General features: G+C 44.4%; 1 protein-coding gene across 3 annotated transcripts in view; it reads right to left on the bottom strand.

The window, feature by feature from the left end:
• ARHGEF9 (Cdc42 guanine nucleotide exchange factor 9) overlaps positions 1–17,585 on the bottom strand; it is a 171,638-nt gene that overhangs the window by 132,851 nt on the left and 21,202 nt on the right. For all 3 annotated transcript variants that reach the window (XM_015860489.3, XM_015860490.3, XM_015860488.3), the window contains exons 3-4: positions 16,132–16,279; positions 13,176–13,276 (exon numbers count right to left, since the gene is read on the bottom strand). In XM_015860489.3, coding sequence (XP_015715975.2) covers positions 13,176–13,276; positions 16,132–16,279 — 249 coding nt within the window. The remainder of the gene's footprint in view (positions 1–13,175; positions 13,277–16,131; positions 16,280–17,585) is intronic.

The following is a 17,585-nucleotide window of genomic DNA, read 5'->3' as shown; positions in this document are numbered from 1 at the left end:
AGTATGTCCTCGATCACGTCTAGACAGAACCAGATATAATGGATTTCCAGTATCTAGGTAGTAGATATAAATAGATTAACATTACTCATACAGACCTGAAACAGCTTTCTCTATGCATTATCCACAGGAGTGATCGTGCAGCACGAGCCCTTTCAGAAGATCTGTTGTCTACCAAGGATGTGCTGCTCCGCTCCTGACTTGCTATTGGCAAAGCATTTGGAGAAAAAATGGTGAAGGGGTGTTGAGGAATTGCTCAGTTAACATTAGTGGTAGCTAACAGGAATCCTCATACAGAGCTGGCTGTGGAAGAGCAGAAGCACATGTCTGTATTTCAGACAGGCCCTTCTCCCATTATGTCCACAAGTCTGTCTCCCCAAAGGCAGCACAGAAATGCTCACTTGGACCCACAGCTGGTTTAGCAAAAGCAGCAGAGTGCTGGAATAAGACCCACAGTCAGCCAAGAGTTCATCAGCACAAAGACCTTTGTCAGGGAAGGAGGGGGGGGGAAGAAACAAGCAGCAAATGATCAGGAACGGGTTCATCTATGAGCTAAGGCTGTTGGAGGTGTAAGCCTGGGGGAATTAACTTTAACACTCCATTTCAGCTTTCTTTTTTTTCCCTCTTTTCTCTTTTGCACAAACTTGCATCTCTTTGCTGTCAGACTTTGATGGTTTTATGTAACTGCTTAAAAATTGAACAGGCTTCTTAACTTAGGTTTAGCAGAACACACTTTTTTGCCTTTCTCTTTCTCGAATGTGCATTAAGAATAAAGATTTCCGGAGAAAACAAGACCTTTCCATCCTCTGACATCAGCCACGGTAGTACACAAAGTCACGTCCTTGAGGACTCTATTTTTTGTACGTACTGTTCCAGCAGAAGCCGACGCATCTGCAACCCCCGTGGGCTTTACAACTGGTAGCTGGAAAGAAAGATTCATCCCAGAGAAAATACATGAGTTAACCGCAGCAACAGCACCCACAGGGCAACTCTTCAACAAGAGGGCAGTGACAACGAAACCCAAACACCTTGGCAATAAAGTACGGCAGCAAAAGCCTCAGAGTGGCAGGCAGGGGTTTGCTCTGTATTATGGCCTGAGAAACAGTGCATGACCTGCTGCTGTCATGAGAATTATTTCCCTTTTTTTTTTTTTTTTTTTTCTAATACAAGCTTCTGCTCGGGGTAACCAGATGAAAAAGCTCAAGAAGAGGCTCCCTCAAGGCTCAAAAAACAAAGGCAAATAGCCTCCACCCTTTACTGTGTGTTTATATTTCTTAATTACATTGGTTTCTAAGTCAGAACCATATCTGTTGATGCTTTGGATTGGCAGTGCCGGTGGTAGAGACGTTTAGGAAACCTGGTAAAAATATTCAACAGCAAAATCTGTAATTAAAGCCCTTCTCTGCTCCCACTTTGTCTATTCAAAAGTGTCTGCCTGTGTTTGCACTGGGAGCTCTTCAGGGCAAACGCTGCTTCTTACTGTTTGCACAAGCTCAGAACAACGGGTTTGGTCTCAACCAAGGGCCACAAGGTACATTGAGCAACAAACACAGCACAGGCATCTCTTGCTCCAGCTGCTCTGCTCCCAGCTTGGAGCTAATCCATCAGGCTGGCAGCAGGCAGCTAGGGCTGCAAAAGGTACCAGCCGCAGGCTTTGCACAGCTCAGGTTTTGGGAGACCATGAGTGAAGCACACCTGATTCTACACTGGTGCACGGTGTTTGTGCACCCTCCCAGGCTGCCCACCCTGTGGCTGCCTCTTCCTGTTCATCTCCAAGCACAGCAATCCCAGCTGCACAGCACATCACCTTCCCAGTGCCACAGTGCCATACTCACGAATCACAAGAATTCCCAAGAAGGGACAAAACCACACCAAGGACTGCAATCCCAGCAGTATAAAAACAAATTAAACACTTGATACCCGCAGCATCCTACACCTGAAGAGCCAACAGTCTCCCATTGCTGCATGGATGCTGCTATGCTGCCCCTTGGAGGGAGGGAACGCTGGCAGACAACAAACCTAGGAGTCTTCCAGCATCACACTGAGTCAGAAAGATTATATGCAAAAAAAATAGCACAGCTGACCATGATTACCTGCTAATTATCTCATGGCTCTATCATTTGCTCTGGAGACTCTCCAGGCACAGAACAGAAAGTCCAACCAACGTATAGACCCAAAGCTTACACTGCAAGTTTGACCTGTGTCTAAAAACTCAATAAATGAGCCACCAGATCATAGTCCAGGAAACAGAACAGTGACCCAAGGAAATTCTGCATGTTTTTAGAGCCCTGACAAAATAACTGCAGCTTGATGAGGTTTTTGAATGCAGCCTGCTTGTGCATCTGCGTCGTGCATCCAGAGTTCAGCATAGAAGGCATGCAGATGTAACCAGACAGCAAAAGCATCAGCAAAAGGAGCTGCTAATGCAGATTTACAGAACAGTGTCATGCTTTTGCACCAGGCAAAAAAAGCAAATAATGAGATAGTAGGAAGACCCTGAATGTACCTGAGAGGCTGCCGAGGCATTGCTGCCTCACACAAGGCTGTGCCTTCATAGCACAAGCAAGGGGCTGATGGGGTGTGAAGGGAGCACACATTCCCCTTGCAGTCTGAGGCTCTCACCCTTGCCAGGATTGCAGCACAGGCAGCAGCAAAACAAAGTGTGATGCCTGCCTTCCTGACCGGATCCTAAAATTGCATGAATCCTGCCTCAAATCCAGGCTGCACTGCTCACAGACACCCCATTTCCTTACCCATTTTGTGCAAAGCTGCAGGGGATCGCTGCCTGCCCTTGCAACTCCCGCAGAGTGGCTGCACCACGCTCCAGGCCACAGAAGCAGCTCAGAGCCACACCAGCCTACATGCAGCATGTTATGTAAGCAGCATGGCAGGCATCTCCTCTCATATCACTACCAGCTACTCAGTTAACCCCAAATCTGCAGCAGGACCACGGCTGCCTACAACAGCAGCGTTCCACTCAATTGCTCAGTGTCAAGCAAGAGTTATCCACCGCCAAACTTCTGACCTACTTCTGTGTTGTGTTTTTCCCCCTCCCTGCTCCTGCCCTCAGTCCCCAATTAAATCTGTGTGAGATTTCCTCAATTATCCTCTTCCTGCTAATAGATGTGGAAAGAGGATGCCATAACAATGTATTCCCCTGGCAGTGGTTCAAAATAAATCTCCGAATTAATGTTGAAGAGTGCAGGATGTACGAATATTTTAATTAAACATAAATGTATAGGAAAAAGCCGTTACATTCAAGAAGCTGATATTTTGCTGTCACCAGAATACTTAACCTCTCAGACATGCACTGAGAATCCTAGTGTTCTTGTTTAATTGACAAGCCAATAAATCAGTGCTAACATCCCCTTGCCAGTTGTCACTTGGGATGTGCTACTTCGGAACACCACAACGTTCACCTGGCACAGCCTGAACAGCAACACGCACAGGCATCCTGATTGAAGAACACTCAGGTCTGCATGAGGCAAATTATCTTAACACCTGAAAGATTCATTGCGTTACCAAAGCCTTTGTTTCTTGGACACATGCACAAAACATGACAAAACTGGAGGTGGGGGAACCCAAACCATAAATCTCCATTTGGGGATATCTTCAGGAGAAAACATTTATACATAGCTTTGGAAAGAACCAGAGCAGAAATATAGAACTCCTATTTCATCGCATTAAATAAGATATTCTGGGTAAGCACTCACAATTCTGGATGAGTACAGAAATAATTCCCATTTGAGGTCTGTGAGGAATAGGTAGTAAACAGTGCTGGGGAGTTGCCTCGCTCATTACAGGAGCTGGCAAGCATTTGCTCAACTTTATAGGCCCCTTTTCACTCATCCAGAGAAGTACTGCAAGATAAGAAATTGCAAGTCTTCATTAAAAAGAAACAAACAGCAACAACAAAAAGACTTCAATCCAATGGAAACTACATCTACACACTGACAAGCAGGAGATTTTTCCATACTGGAGTTACTATTTTGTCTCCTTTATTTACTCAGAACTGTATCTCTATTTGGCAAGAAATGCTATGTGATTTCCTAACATCCATGTACAGCAATAGAACACATCACTGCAAAAGGAGAGCAGTGTAGTAATACTACTGGATAAAGGGAAAAAAATGGTTATTTTAAGCCTGGTGAAAGGTACCATGCAGCACATAAAAGGATGCCAGACCACATCCCTGCTGCAAATGCTCAGTAAAATTAAAAGACAGTGAGTTCACACAGCTAATAGCTAGTAGGGTGGTCTCAAAATTGTATGGGGGCATTGCATTGGTGAAGCTGAAATGGAAACAGACTTAAGTAGCAAAGAAAAGCTCCACGATGAGATGTGAACGCCTTCTCTTGAGAGGAGCAGACAGACACAATTTTGAACTATCCTCCAGTATTTCTATGTGCTCTTTGTGGATATTAAAAATTATTAACACCTCTGGGAACAAAGTGTCATCTCTCAAAACCTGAGCTCTCTTTCCGTGTAGGAAAGGCAGTAACTCCCATCCTGAAACTGTGAGCAGTAATACTTTGCTCCTCTCTGGAAAACACACTTTCTCTACATGTCTCCTGAGAGGCTCTAAACAAAAAGCTGCAGCTTCCCCTCTCGCCTCCCTCCCATCACTGTTTGCTCTATGTACACCAAGGGCCTTCGTTTCCACCTTACTGCACATGTACTGAAGCTATTTTTGGCCAACAGTGACGTGGCCACTTTGTTTGCATAACTAGGTTCCCACCTCATGATCTGCCGCTCTAATAGTTTGCAAAATAATAGCTGGGAAACGTCTGACTCCTAAGAAGTGCTTGTAAAGTTCAGTTTGCCTTTATTCTGGGGCCAAAAAGAAAGAAGAAAATGGTAGGAAAGAAGCATATCTTTCTGCAGAAGGGTTTGTAAAACGCTTCAGTAAAACAAACCAAATTATTTAGTAATGACTGTCTGGGATGTGGGGGCTTCATTCTGCTCTGTTTTGTCTGAAAGAGTATCAAAACAGAAAAAAAGACCCAAACTGGCTAAGGCAGACAACCATTTTACACAATACAATCTTCAACATGGCCCGATCTACTGCGGACCTGATTCGTAACAACCCACATCAATCCCCAATCCCATCCATGGGAAATGCAAACTTACCGCTGGTAGCTGAGAACAACAGCAGAGCTCAAAATAGCAGCGTTTCAGATTGTCAGCTGGATGGTTCTCAGCTGTCAAAACTGAGCTGTAATCACAGACCACTCTGGAGGAATATCTGGTATTTGTCGAGTGTTAGAAATCAAAGTAAGGTACCTTAGAAGAGAAGATGGCGCTAATAAGGAACTAAAGCATTCATACAAGCTGATCTAATGGTCAGCAGTTCCTGACCTGCACAGCTGATTTGCATGATGTAAAGCACTGCCCCTTTGGGGTCTTACTTCACACTGAGCCAAAGCCTTGCCCTGCTCCTGTGTTGCCTGAGTGCGAGCTTCATATTTGGGCAGGATCATTGCTCTCTTTGGTTCTGAGACACTTCACTTGCTCTCCATCCCTGTGCCCAGCATTAAGAGGGTTTGAGGCACGTCACTGTACATACCCATCAACTCTAGTGGAGTCACACAGATAAACCTGTAAGATAAGAACACAGATGGCTCGATCCCTGACGAAACCCTACTGCAGTAAAGAGACAGAGATCAGAGCAGGGGCTCTCCTTCCACATCTCCAGGAGGGAATTTCTCACATCTGAGCAGCTGGGAGGCATCACTAACAAGATAAAGGAATCCCACAGAACAGCTTCTGGCAGTTACCCTGTGCAATGCCAAAAATGAAGGCAGCATTGCCATGGGACCTGAATGCATCACGGCTACAGAAAAGTCTTGAGAAGAAGGTAAATGAAAGCTTTTCCTTTGCTTTCCCACTTCCTAGGGCCAGTAGAGGCTATCATCCAACTGCAGTCCATGCAAAGGGCAACTGCAGCAAGGCAGCACTTTCACTGCCTGGCAACATGCTGCTCGCAGCTCAGCTCAATCCCCTCGCCAGCACTGTGCTGACACTGATTGGATAATAGGTCAAAATCTCCCACATCTAGACATCAGAGCAGCACTGAGAACCCTACAGCATAGCAAACCTCCTCTAAAAGACAGTTAACAATTTCTGCCTGGCTCCGGGGAGACTTACTTGTTTCTCCAGGCAAGGTTGAACTCACCTAAAAATTTGGAAGCATGTCAAGAGGCAGAACTGAGGAGCACCCATCATACAATGAACAACGGTGGAGGCACTTCTGCTTTTAGATATGCTAAGTTCTTGCGTGAGGAGGAATGCAAAGGGGAATCATTCAGTACTGACTCATCTCTCCCCGAGCAATCTGATTCTCAGGCATCCCACTCCAGCTGTGCTTGGCATCAGGTCTTTTCTGGCTTGCAGCAGTTATTTTTTGTTTTCCTCATTGTCATTTACTAAATCACATGTAACACCACTGAGGAGACACCCTAAATTTGACACCACCACACAAAGCAATAGCAGACAAACAGAATGGCAAAAGACCACACTTCATTAGCTAATAGATTTACATAACAGAAGTCCTTAACTGGGAAGCAACTGGGGCTGCAGCAGGTCTCTACTTTCAGCACCAGTTATATCGCCTGCTGAGGACAAGAGCTGTCCAAGGCTCTGCCAAAAGACCCCTTCAAAGGCAGTCCCCAGCAACCACAGGCTGTGGAATGTTTCCCTGATAAGGCAATGCTTCCCTTCATGCTGGCTCTTACTTTCTGGACTCTGCAGCTTCCCATAATCTTCAGAGGACACTGCAATGCACCCTGCTGTTGCAGGTATCTTGGTGTTGTGACAGCAAACAGAGTTTAAGACTGACAAAAGCCACTGTGCAATCAGCTATGATTCCATCTATTATTCCAGATGCATAGGAGTGCAACCACTGACCCCATCACACCTGATGGAGCTAACATTAAATTCTTGTTCAAATCAGACTGATCTCTCAAGGTTTGAGACAACAGGATAATAAATTTCCTTACGTATTACATATAGAAAGTGATTTATTAGGGAGATCAATACCTATATTCTGCATAGTCCATTAAGAGATGACGTTTTCCCTTATTCATCAAGAAGCTCATTGCAGGCTACATGATTTCACTGGGATAACACCCATGTTCCTATGCAGCTTCTCACCCTATGAATGTTATACTCCTCATTCCCCAAGTACCAGCAGAGTGCCAATACATCTCCACCAAAATACACAATTATAATCTGACTGGAAAAGATGGAGGAAACGAGCTGCAAGGATAATCACAGATCTCCCTTCCAGAGTGTCAACTGAAGCAAATCAACAGCTGAGGACGCAGCACTGTGTCGCACACAGCTTACAACAGCACAGAAGCAGGATAGCCCTGCCACCTCCACAGAATCCAAGGGTATAGCCCTGCAAAGGAACAGCCTTCAGTTGGGTCAGTGAAGGGCTTCAGACTTCATGCCTTACAGGACCATATGAGGTCTGTAACCATAATGGTTACGCACCATAACCATTTCCCCATCAACTTTCAGTGAGTTTCTGGATGTGTTCCCCTACTCATTGTGCACTTTCATGTGAATAATGCATCTAAAAATCATGTCTCAGAAGAGGTTGTGAAGCTATGACTGTGCTTTCACCTCTCCCTCCCAAATTTAGCTCCTTTTCAGCTACATACTGGCAGCGCTGCAGCGGTCTTGAATCACAAATGCAGCCAGAGCTTAGGAAACACTACAAAAGCACTTATTCCAATATTTACTCAGAGATTTTTTTATGCTACACCTACCACAGACTTTGGTTTATTAAGAACATAGTGCACTGGGGAAGGGCAAACCACACAGAGCTGCCAAGCAGAATGTTATTAAGGTTTTAGCAACGCAATGCAAATTGAGTTTATATTAAAGCCTCTCTTGTATAAACCGTATCCTAAAGTGAAACACAGTGACAGAGCTGAGTATTGAGGTGAAGCAGAGAAATGAAGGTAGAACTATGGAGCAATAGGGAAAAGAATCCATTCCAAGTTGGTATTTCAGAGGAGAGCTTAATCTGCACTACAGAAGAGGTGATTGTGTACAGTCACCATTCCACTCACATTTAATACCACATAGGATGCAGCACTTACCATCTGTAGTTGCACAGAAAATGTCCCAAGGTTTAATTATGCTATAAAGACCGTCATGAAGCGAAAGATTCTTAATATAGACTTACACCTAACCTTGAAACAGCTGAGAACCTCTTCTAAGTCTGGAACTTCAAATCTCTCTTGCTATCTAGAAGAGAAATTCACCACTCCAAACTCAGTGTTTCTTCACATCAAGCTTCTCCTTCCTCTAAGGATTCCTACACACTAAAAACCTGTTTGTCTCCAGGTGTGGTGGAGAAACTGCTAGTGTAAGACCCAACTAAGCAAAGCTTATGTTCCCCCACCGCTGCTCTGTACAGAACACAGCAGCATTAAATGCTATTTCTAAAGCATGACAAAATAACCAAAGCTCTGTTCAGTTCTGCTATTAGGAATCCTAAAGCATGTTTTGCGCTGCTATTCCATCACAGTCACCAGGGAGCGAGCTCAAAGCATGGACCACTCATGCGAAATGGATGCAGATGGGTTTGGGGATGACCTAAAGTTCACTGCAGACTATACACATGCATTCAATGTGCTCTGACCAGTTCATAAACAAAATCAGATTAGACACATCAGACCTCAGGTGCTTAAAAGGCTCCTACTGCCGCAAATGCCACTCACCCAGAGATCCTTGCTGAGCACTCTTCACATAGACACAGAGGTAGCATTTGCCAGCACTGGAGTCACAAGTCTCCACAACAGGGTCATTGGGATCAGTCAACTTGGACTGAACTGCTGTTTCCACAATGAATTAGCGGGTCTTTTTTCCCCCTTTTGTCTTTTCTATATTCTTTAAACAAGATAGCACACACACATTTACAAGTGCCTACGAGTGACTTTGAGGAGGAAAGCAATGGAAAGAGCTACACAAAGATTCCAGAGCACTAGTACGAATAGCAATGTAATCGGTTTATCAAGATATAAAATAAACCCCAGAAGACACACAGATGAGACGCACCGAGGCAGCAGAAGAGCTCAATGTTCAAAATGAAGGAAGACAGATTAAAAGACGACGTGTTTTTCTGGCAGCCCTCTTCATGTGCATATAACACTCTCATCAATGTTAATTTAAATATTGGTGATATTTAAATTAATTAGCACCCGGAAAACCACAGGACAGCGCTTTTCTATCAGCTTATTCATGTGGATAGAAGAGCTAAAAAATGACTATGATTACACACAGCTCACGTATCAGAATGCAGCAGTCTGCAGTCCCTTCCACATCCCCTTCCTCCCCAAAGTAGCAAGCCAAGAGAAACACGGTGCAGGACACATTTCAAACAGGAAAAAAATAACCCCACTAAACAAAATGCAAACTCAGCATTATGCTAGGTGATAAAAATAGCAAGCAAAAGAGCTGGTGCAGAATACCAACCAGCATAACCTATTCATCTCAGCACAGCGTGAGGGAACCCAAATCAGCTTTCCCTTCACTCCTCTTTCTTGCAGGCTGCAGTTTGCTTGAAAATCCTATTCCTTACAAAAGTGTCAGTGGGGTATTAGCTTTGGGTAGGAATGGAAGCTCAAAGCAGCTTCTGAACACAGCTTGTGGTTTGGGAAGAAGAGCAAGGACAGGTTGGGTTGGTGGGGTTTCACAAACATTCAACACTGCACAGCAGGTCTACTGATTGTTAATATAGAGTATGTTGAAGATGCGAGAGTCAATGCAAAGTTTCCATTCAAAGTAGTTCAGCTGTGGCCTTCATCCAGCACACAAAGTAAGGCCTTTGTCCTTTGTACAAGAGCACACAACACAAATGGGAGAAGTAGCAGAGAACATGAATGTTTGTCATCATCATTGCTAAGTTAGAGACTAAAAATTAAAGCTGTCCGATGCTCATCAAGTGGATGGTTCTAATTCCAGAATGGGCTGAATCTCCTTCTGGAGTATCTCCCATCAGCCACTCTGACCAATAAAACACCTCCCAGAATAGCTCTGGGGTTGGAAAAAGTAACTCACTTCTTCCCTTGTCCATTCTCCAAAGGGCTCAGCTACATACCAGTAAATCACAGAGGTAAATCAGATGCCAAGGGCTCTGTCAGAGCTACTGCAGCCTTTTGGAAGTTTCTTTTGGCATTTCAGTTTCTTGCTGCAGCACAGCCTGCAGATTTGGGCACCTGCCAGTCCCATGCAAGTTTGTCTTAACTGCACCAAATTGCTCCCATCAAAGTAAAGGCTTCAAGCAACCACAGTGACAAAATGAAATGCTTTGCATATGAAGTGTTTCAGTATAGAGTTTTCTTCAGGCTGAGATGTGTGCCTAAAATACTGAAAACTTTCACAGGACAACTCAGTTTGATACCATTTCCTTTTTTCCCTTCATGAAATTAAGAGAGAAATGAATAATTATTGCTGTAAGGCTCTCCATATACCACCCTGGGGTGCTTCACTTTCCTCATTCCCTCCCACTAAGTGTTATAATAAATGTTATCTGTCCCATAGGAAATTTCCAAGGTTTGTGTCCAAACTCACTGGCGTAAACACATCTCTCCAAGGACCAAGATGGCACTGATGCCTCCAAGACAAGCCTAATGCTTTGTCAGTTTCCTTTTGCTCTCTCTCTACCCCAGGCATTTCCATTCAAGACAGAAATCAAGCAGTTTCTTCGGAAGCCCGGCATCTGGTTTGGAAGTATAAATCACTGCTTTCTGTACTAGTTCTGCACCTGTCAATGAACACACCTGACAAGAGACACCCAAGTTCACAAATCTTATCTCAAATTTATAAATCTTGCCAATGAAGAAATTTCTTTCTGGCAAACAGATGATTTAGAGACCCATATATCTTCACTCAGCTTGGGGCAGAGGCAGCAGATGAATTTTCCAGCACTGCTGTTGTGAGCCACATTTATATATCTGCTCTGGTGGTGTTCACCACAATAACTCTGATTTATAGACTCCAGCACAGGTTTCACACCTGCTCATTCACTGTAATTCAGGCTGAGCAACAGCTGCCTAATGGCAGTGCCAAACAAGTCTCCAATATCAGCTTGTTCAGCACCCCAAACCAATCCTGTGCCCCAGTGACAAAAGGGTCTTTGGCACATCTGTGTCTGACCAAGAATCACATACCCATCTATGTGCTCACAAGGAGCTCATTTCTCTTTTCAGTTTCACATCCTCCTTATATTTCTCCACTGGAGAAAGAAAATTTCCTACCTATCATTTCCCAAACATCAGCAGTATTTCTGGTTTGCAGAAGCTTTAATTCTCAGCTGCCTTTGTCAGGGTAATCTCATGTTAAAAGCTCTATTCTCAACCAGAAACAAGTCTAGCTTTTTGAGATGACTCAGGACACAAACCATACTGTTTTCTGTGTATTTTCTAGCAATATTATGCAAGAACAGAACAACGTGTTGACTTCTGAGCAGAGCTGGAAGGACATCTACAAAGGCTGAGAAACATACATTTCCTATTAACAGATTAAGAAAGTGTTAGATTTGCTAAGTAGACCAAACATACCTATGCACTAGTTAACACTAGATTCCAAACATGGAAATGTTTCTGACACACCTGATGAGATTCTTTTATAGGGCTTACAGCGTGTCTCATTGCAGTAACAATCCTTGCTATATCCTCTATAGGGATATTACTGTTGCATTGCTTTATTCTGTCCCAGAAAGCAAACAGCTGTACTGAATTTTGATCATTTTATCTTCCAAAAGCTTAGATGTTCAGCATCCCTGTAACTAGAACAGCTGTTTCAAGGTGAAAGCAGCACTTATTTTTGAGAAACAGGGTAGGATCCAAATGGAGGTGAGAGAAAAGGAAAGGTTGAACTGCTCTGTTTGTTCACTGCCCTCTATCTTATATCTCAGCTCACCAAAATCAGGGGAGAGAACTAGAGGCAGTCCAGAAAGCCACCAAAAAGATAGCAGTGGTCTATCCCTGTATGTATCTCTTGGAAGCCGAGAAACACCCAACACAAGCAGGCCATAGAAAACTGCCTCACCACCTACTTACTGCTTCTACAGTGGAAAAACATGCACAAAGGCTTTTCTCCTCAAAAATCACATTTTGGGAAGGCAGCTCATCAGATATCAAAGGGAAAAGCTATGTAATCAAGGACTGGCAAGGAAGGACAGTAACGGAGAGAAGAACTGCAGAGACACAACCACAGGAGGCCAGTTTCCTCCTGTCAATTCCAGCAGGGAAATTCCTGGCTCCCAGACCATCCTTTGTTTGTCTGCCCTAGAGGAACAACAAAGGCTAAACCTCTTCTGGCCCAGTCACTAGAAAACTTTCCTTGCATCATGGTAGACGCCAGCTAGCAAATCTATTGTGTTTTGTACTATTCAGTTTTATGTGTCGGCTACCAGCGAAGCCAGACTCACAAATGATACAAATGCCAAACAAGATCACAGAACAGCCAAGGTCTTCAGACTTCAAACGCACAGCATGGCACAGACAAAAAGCAATCCCACACAAAAACAAGGAAGCACATCAGACAGATGTAACCACTATTTGCTATCTTTCCTGATTATTCTTTCAGCTTACAGAGAAAGACAGGGAAATCCCAAGGCCCACAACAGCTTTTTCTTCTCCAGCTAATAGCAACATTCACACACAAAAAAAGAGAACAAAACAGTGTCTATATTTGCAAAACTCTTCTGGAAAGAATCAGTCATGAATCTGTCACAGAGATGGCAATGGTAGCACTAACAAACCCAATGGACAATGGACATGTGGTAAGAAAGGAATGGGGGGTGGGGTGGAAGTGCATCATCAAAATCACTGAGCAAATCTATAGGGTATTTGAAACGTCACTGTTCCTCCACTTGCAAGCATCATTCAGCCAAAGGAATGGGAGGTCCAGTGCCTCCATCAGACCACAAAGCCTCCGCTATGCACCTGAGGGCAATTAATCCAATGGGAAAGGTTAGCGCAACTATTATCACTATAAAACAATTCTAATAACAAAAGAACAACTCTCATCTGTGGCTGAAGGAACCGCAGATTCAGGAAGCCATTAGTAAAGCAGGTTGTTAGTTTCCAAGGCTAAATATGTGGTAAGTAAACAACAACCCTGAAGCAGGCAGAGGCATATTTCAAACACCACCTTACCCTACTGATTTGCAGCTTCTCAGCTCCAGGCTTGAGGAGGTTCCACTTACGTCCGCCGTTCCTGCGCACCTTCAGAGTCTTTGAAGCCAGTTCGTTCTCAGCTGCCAGTTTAAAATCCAACAGAGAAATAAAGAAGGAAGGGGAAAAAAAAATAAAAAAGGAGGAATGACAAAAGCTAAATGCTGTGCTTTAGCTCAGGCTGGGGGTGGAGGCTGTTCTTTTAAATGAAAGAAACAAAATTGTTTGCAAGAGACTAATTCAACCCCTTCTTTAGAAAAAGAGAGCAGAGAGGATATTTAGGTGCTTTATTTGGTGCTTGGATACTACAGAAAGGCAGGCACAAATGAGGAGCTGAGAGCCAAATTAAGAGGTGGTCTGAGCAGGTGAGGTCAGACAGGCTGGGTGTGAAGCTAGAGCGCTCTCCTAGATGCACCAGGTAGCAGAAGAGCCTCATCAACATGGACCAATAATAAAAGTACAATAGCTCCTTGGGTCATAACTGCTAACTGTACCTCTGCAGAAATCCCAGCCTTATAACTGTTGCAGTTCGTATGATGCAACTCCTTGAAAAAGAAACAGCTTCCCAAATTTATACAGAAGACAACAATGGGAAAGCCCACAAAAGCTGCTTTTCAAAGCAGTGGCTATTTCTCATCCCAAGCATTTCAGACCAATGCAATTCTCATCTGGCTTTAAGTTACTCTGTCCACACCAGCTCGCAGCTTGGCTGTACAGTTTGTATGCACCCAAGCACAAGACTGTAAAGATGAGGGAAGTGGTGAGGAAGGGCTGGTAATCCACCTTCCAAAACTGTTTTCCTAACCATCCCAAATGTTAAGTTCCTTATACTATACCCTTCTTTTAGGGGGGTTAAGCTGTCACTTTGTGCAAGACTGGGTTTTCCCCTCCCACAACTAGTGAGGTTAGATGTTAACCCCTTGGCCCAGCTTGGGCTCCTTTCAGAGGGCACACATAACCCATGCAGCACGTGGAACTCACGTCTGTTCCTGTGTGTGTATACACATCTAGGGCCATTCACAGCCCACAGAGCTTTGTCACCCCTTTCATGGAGAAAGGCACCCATAGAAAACACATACCAGAACTCTTGTTCTATAGAAGACTGTAATGCTATAATGCAGTGGAAAGCACAGTAATAAGAGCGGGATAGCAAAATTCCAGGCTGCAGCAAGAAAGAATAAGCCCAAACGCAGCAGCTGCGCATGCAGAAACAAAGGAGAAAAACAAAACAACTAACTGCTGACCCTTGGAAGACCTGAGGTAGGCAGGAACCTCCAACAAGAGGCTCCTACCTCCACTGCCAACCCTTAAATGAGGTCTGGGAAGGGGTGGATCCTGGCTCCACCCCTTCTGGTCACTCAGGTACATTGTATGCACCTGAGCTCCCCTGGTTGGCCCTGCCTTCCCACCAGGTGTTCAATCACTGATTCAAGCCATGACAATTTAGCATTTCCACTACAAAGACCAACCCTAATTTTCTTCTTCCAGCTGCACTTCTAACCCCTGTTTGGGTTTCAGATTCTGTCAGTCTCAAGGGCTCTGAAACCAGACAACAAAGGATGAAAGGTCTGAAGCTTTGGGTGACAGGGACACACACAGTCCAGGATCTGTGCTCCTGGTGTTTAGGTCACCTTTACTTACACAGCTAAAGCACATGTCCCTGCCTGCTTACTGCAGGCTGCCTCCTCCCAAATGAAATAGCTGGGGAAGCTGGGGACTCCCTGCTGCCCAGGACAACAGCGCAGAGCACAGCAGAGCTGGTACCCTGCCCCAGCCCTGGGTGGGCAGCAATCCTGATTTTCTTCCAGCGTTGCTGGGAGAGAGATTGCAGTGAGACCCATTTCCTAAATGCGCTGCTGACGTAGGCACCCTGCTGTTATTTTTAGCAGCACGCATTTCACTTTCTAGACTCGTAGAGAATCAAGCTGCATTGCAAGTGCCGATTATAGCAAGAGGCTGCTACCAGGCTCCAGAGGAAATGTGCCAATATAGTAGCACTCGGGAGCAATGTGCAAAGGCAGTAATGCTCACATTTTGAGAGATGCTTTTGCTAAAAGCGTGTGCGCCCCTACAGAAGAGCCATCAATTAAAGAAGCAGCCGCTATGCCTTTTCCCTTCCGATTCTTCTTAATCCTTAATGTGCCGCTGCCATCCATTAACTGCTCAGATCCCCAGTGCGCTCCCAAGCAGTGCCAATGCAGTCTGGCGGCATTCCCATGCTTCCCTATTGCTAAATCAGGGCATTCTTAGTGCTAGCACTGCCCCCTCCAAGAAACGATTTTCTTACAGCAATTATCAATCTTTTTAATTAGAGGTCTACAAAATCATGTTGCCCATTCAAGCATCTGCTTATTTACCTGCCAACACAAGACCATTCCAGCAAATATATTCTGTCGTGCTTTCTCCAGCATCTTTTTAGCAGGACAAATTACAATTACATTAATCAAGTGCTGCAGAGGTAGCTCACCACAGGCTTTGACTCACAGGGTTCTCTATCTGTTCAGGAAGAGCACCCAGAAAAAAACACACAACTCACATCTTGCTCTTTTCCAAACAAACATTAGAGCTGAGTTACGATCTCAGAATCCATCACTCAACACCTCCAAATGCCAAACACTCACAACGAAAACAGGTAAGAAGACAGAAAGCCAAGAGGAAACTACCGAATTACAACTCCCACAAATGCTGCTGAACAGCTTTTACTCTTTGTGCATCTATCTGTTCATCTTCTCACAGCCAAATTACAGGGGTTGCATTCAGAGACATTAAAGTTACAAGAAAGAAAGAAACTCTTTAGCATGTGGCTATCAAAGGCCTCCTCAGCTGGCTCCAGGGCTATAACAAGAGTGGATACAAGACATATTTGTCATTTTTTAGCCCATGTTAGAAAGACCAAAAGACAAAGATTTAGGGGGAAAACCGCAGCAAAGCTACTCACCACGTCTTCGGAGCAGGTGCTGCATGCGTCCACCCACTTGGTCCAGCCCCATTGGGGTGCTCTGGGAGAGCGGCACAGAGCGACATCTCTCCACAAGCACCTTGAAGGGAGGTGCTCGTGGGGATGGTTGAGAAGGATGAGACATTGTCTGGAAACAAAAGATTCAGAGAAGAAATTTAACAACATAACATTAAACCTGAAACAAAGAACGCACTTCTTTCTTCCCAAAAAGGTACAGCACACCTTATATCTCCTCACTGCAATTTGCACCCTCTTCATTTTATTTCTTGCTGAAAGACTAAGTTTTGCTGACCTTTTTTCTGGCTTGCCCTAACTTTCTCTGTATGGGGCTCCCAACTGTGAGCACAATAGGTGCGAGAGTCCCAACAACTTCTAATGGCACTTTCGAGGGTAACATGCGGTGAAGACATTTGTGTTCTGCATTGCATTTTGTCCACACCAATGTCACCAAGCCCCAGCAGGACCACAAGCAGGGAGTGAATTAGAGGGTGCTGAGGGCCCAAAGTCCGCTCTAACCTCAGTCTAGGAAACTGAGCACCCAGGGCTGAATTTGAATGAACGCTTGGGATAATGAGTGTAGTCCCCCACTTAAGGGTACTCAGGGTCGTTAAGGCCAGTTAGTGCACTCAAAGCACATTATGGACAGACAACTGAAAGACCTGCTTCAGCTGGCATTCCCGAACTGAATTAGCAGATGCACCCTTTGGTGGTCTAAAGAAAATGAGAGACTGTTCCTGTCTGACTTTTAGCCTACAGCTATCTACACCCCATCAGCTACCACAGATCTACAAGCATGGCCATGCTCAAGAGACATTTAAGAAGTGGTAGAAATATCTCCAGCACTTGAAACACACAGTAGTAGAACAATGCAACAGTGAGGTTTAGGAGAACGATCTGCTCATCTCTGTGCCTATCCAGCAGAACAATAGGATCTGCCCATCCTACTATAGAAATAAGCATTTCAAGTTTTCAGAATAAAGCCATGATACACAGCAAGAACAATTCCTGCAAAATTCAAGAGCCGTGCTGACAATAATACCTATGTAAGAGTGAATTAAATTAGTAACAGGATGTCAGTCTCTTAATTCCCAAAAATCTTAACAAGACACTCCCTTCCAGGCATTTCCAAAGGTCACCCAAGGTCTTTTTCCAATTCCATGAACAGAAGCCCACAGATGGTCTGTGAAGAGGACAGGAGGTGAATAAACCTAACAGCAATGTTGTTATTGCTGTGCTGTTGGAGGCATCGGGAGGGTACAAGGAGCCTTCTGGAGAGAGAAAGGGCTTCACATATAGACAGAATTGAATGGCTTTGGTAGTAACAGTAGTTTCTCTGGAAGATGATTGATAACAACCGTGAACAAGACAAGTCCTCTATATCAGTAGCCTAGGAGTTATTATTACAGACACTGGCAATTGATTGCAGCACCTAT

Source organism: Coturnix japonica, chromosome 4 (assembly GCF_054131305.1).
Source record: "Coturnix japonica strain WE chromosome 4, WE-NBRP24, whole genome shotgun sequence".
Classification (NCBI taxonomy): Eukaryota; Metazoa; Chordata; class Aves; order Galliformes; family Phasianidae; genus Coturnix; species Coturnix japonica.
This window is presented reverse-complemented; position numbering and strand designations above follow the sequence as displayed.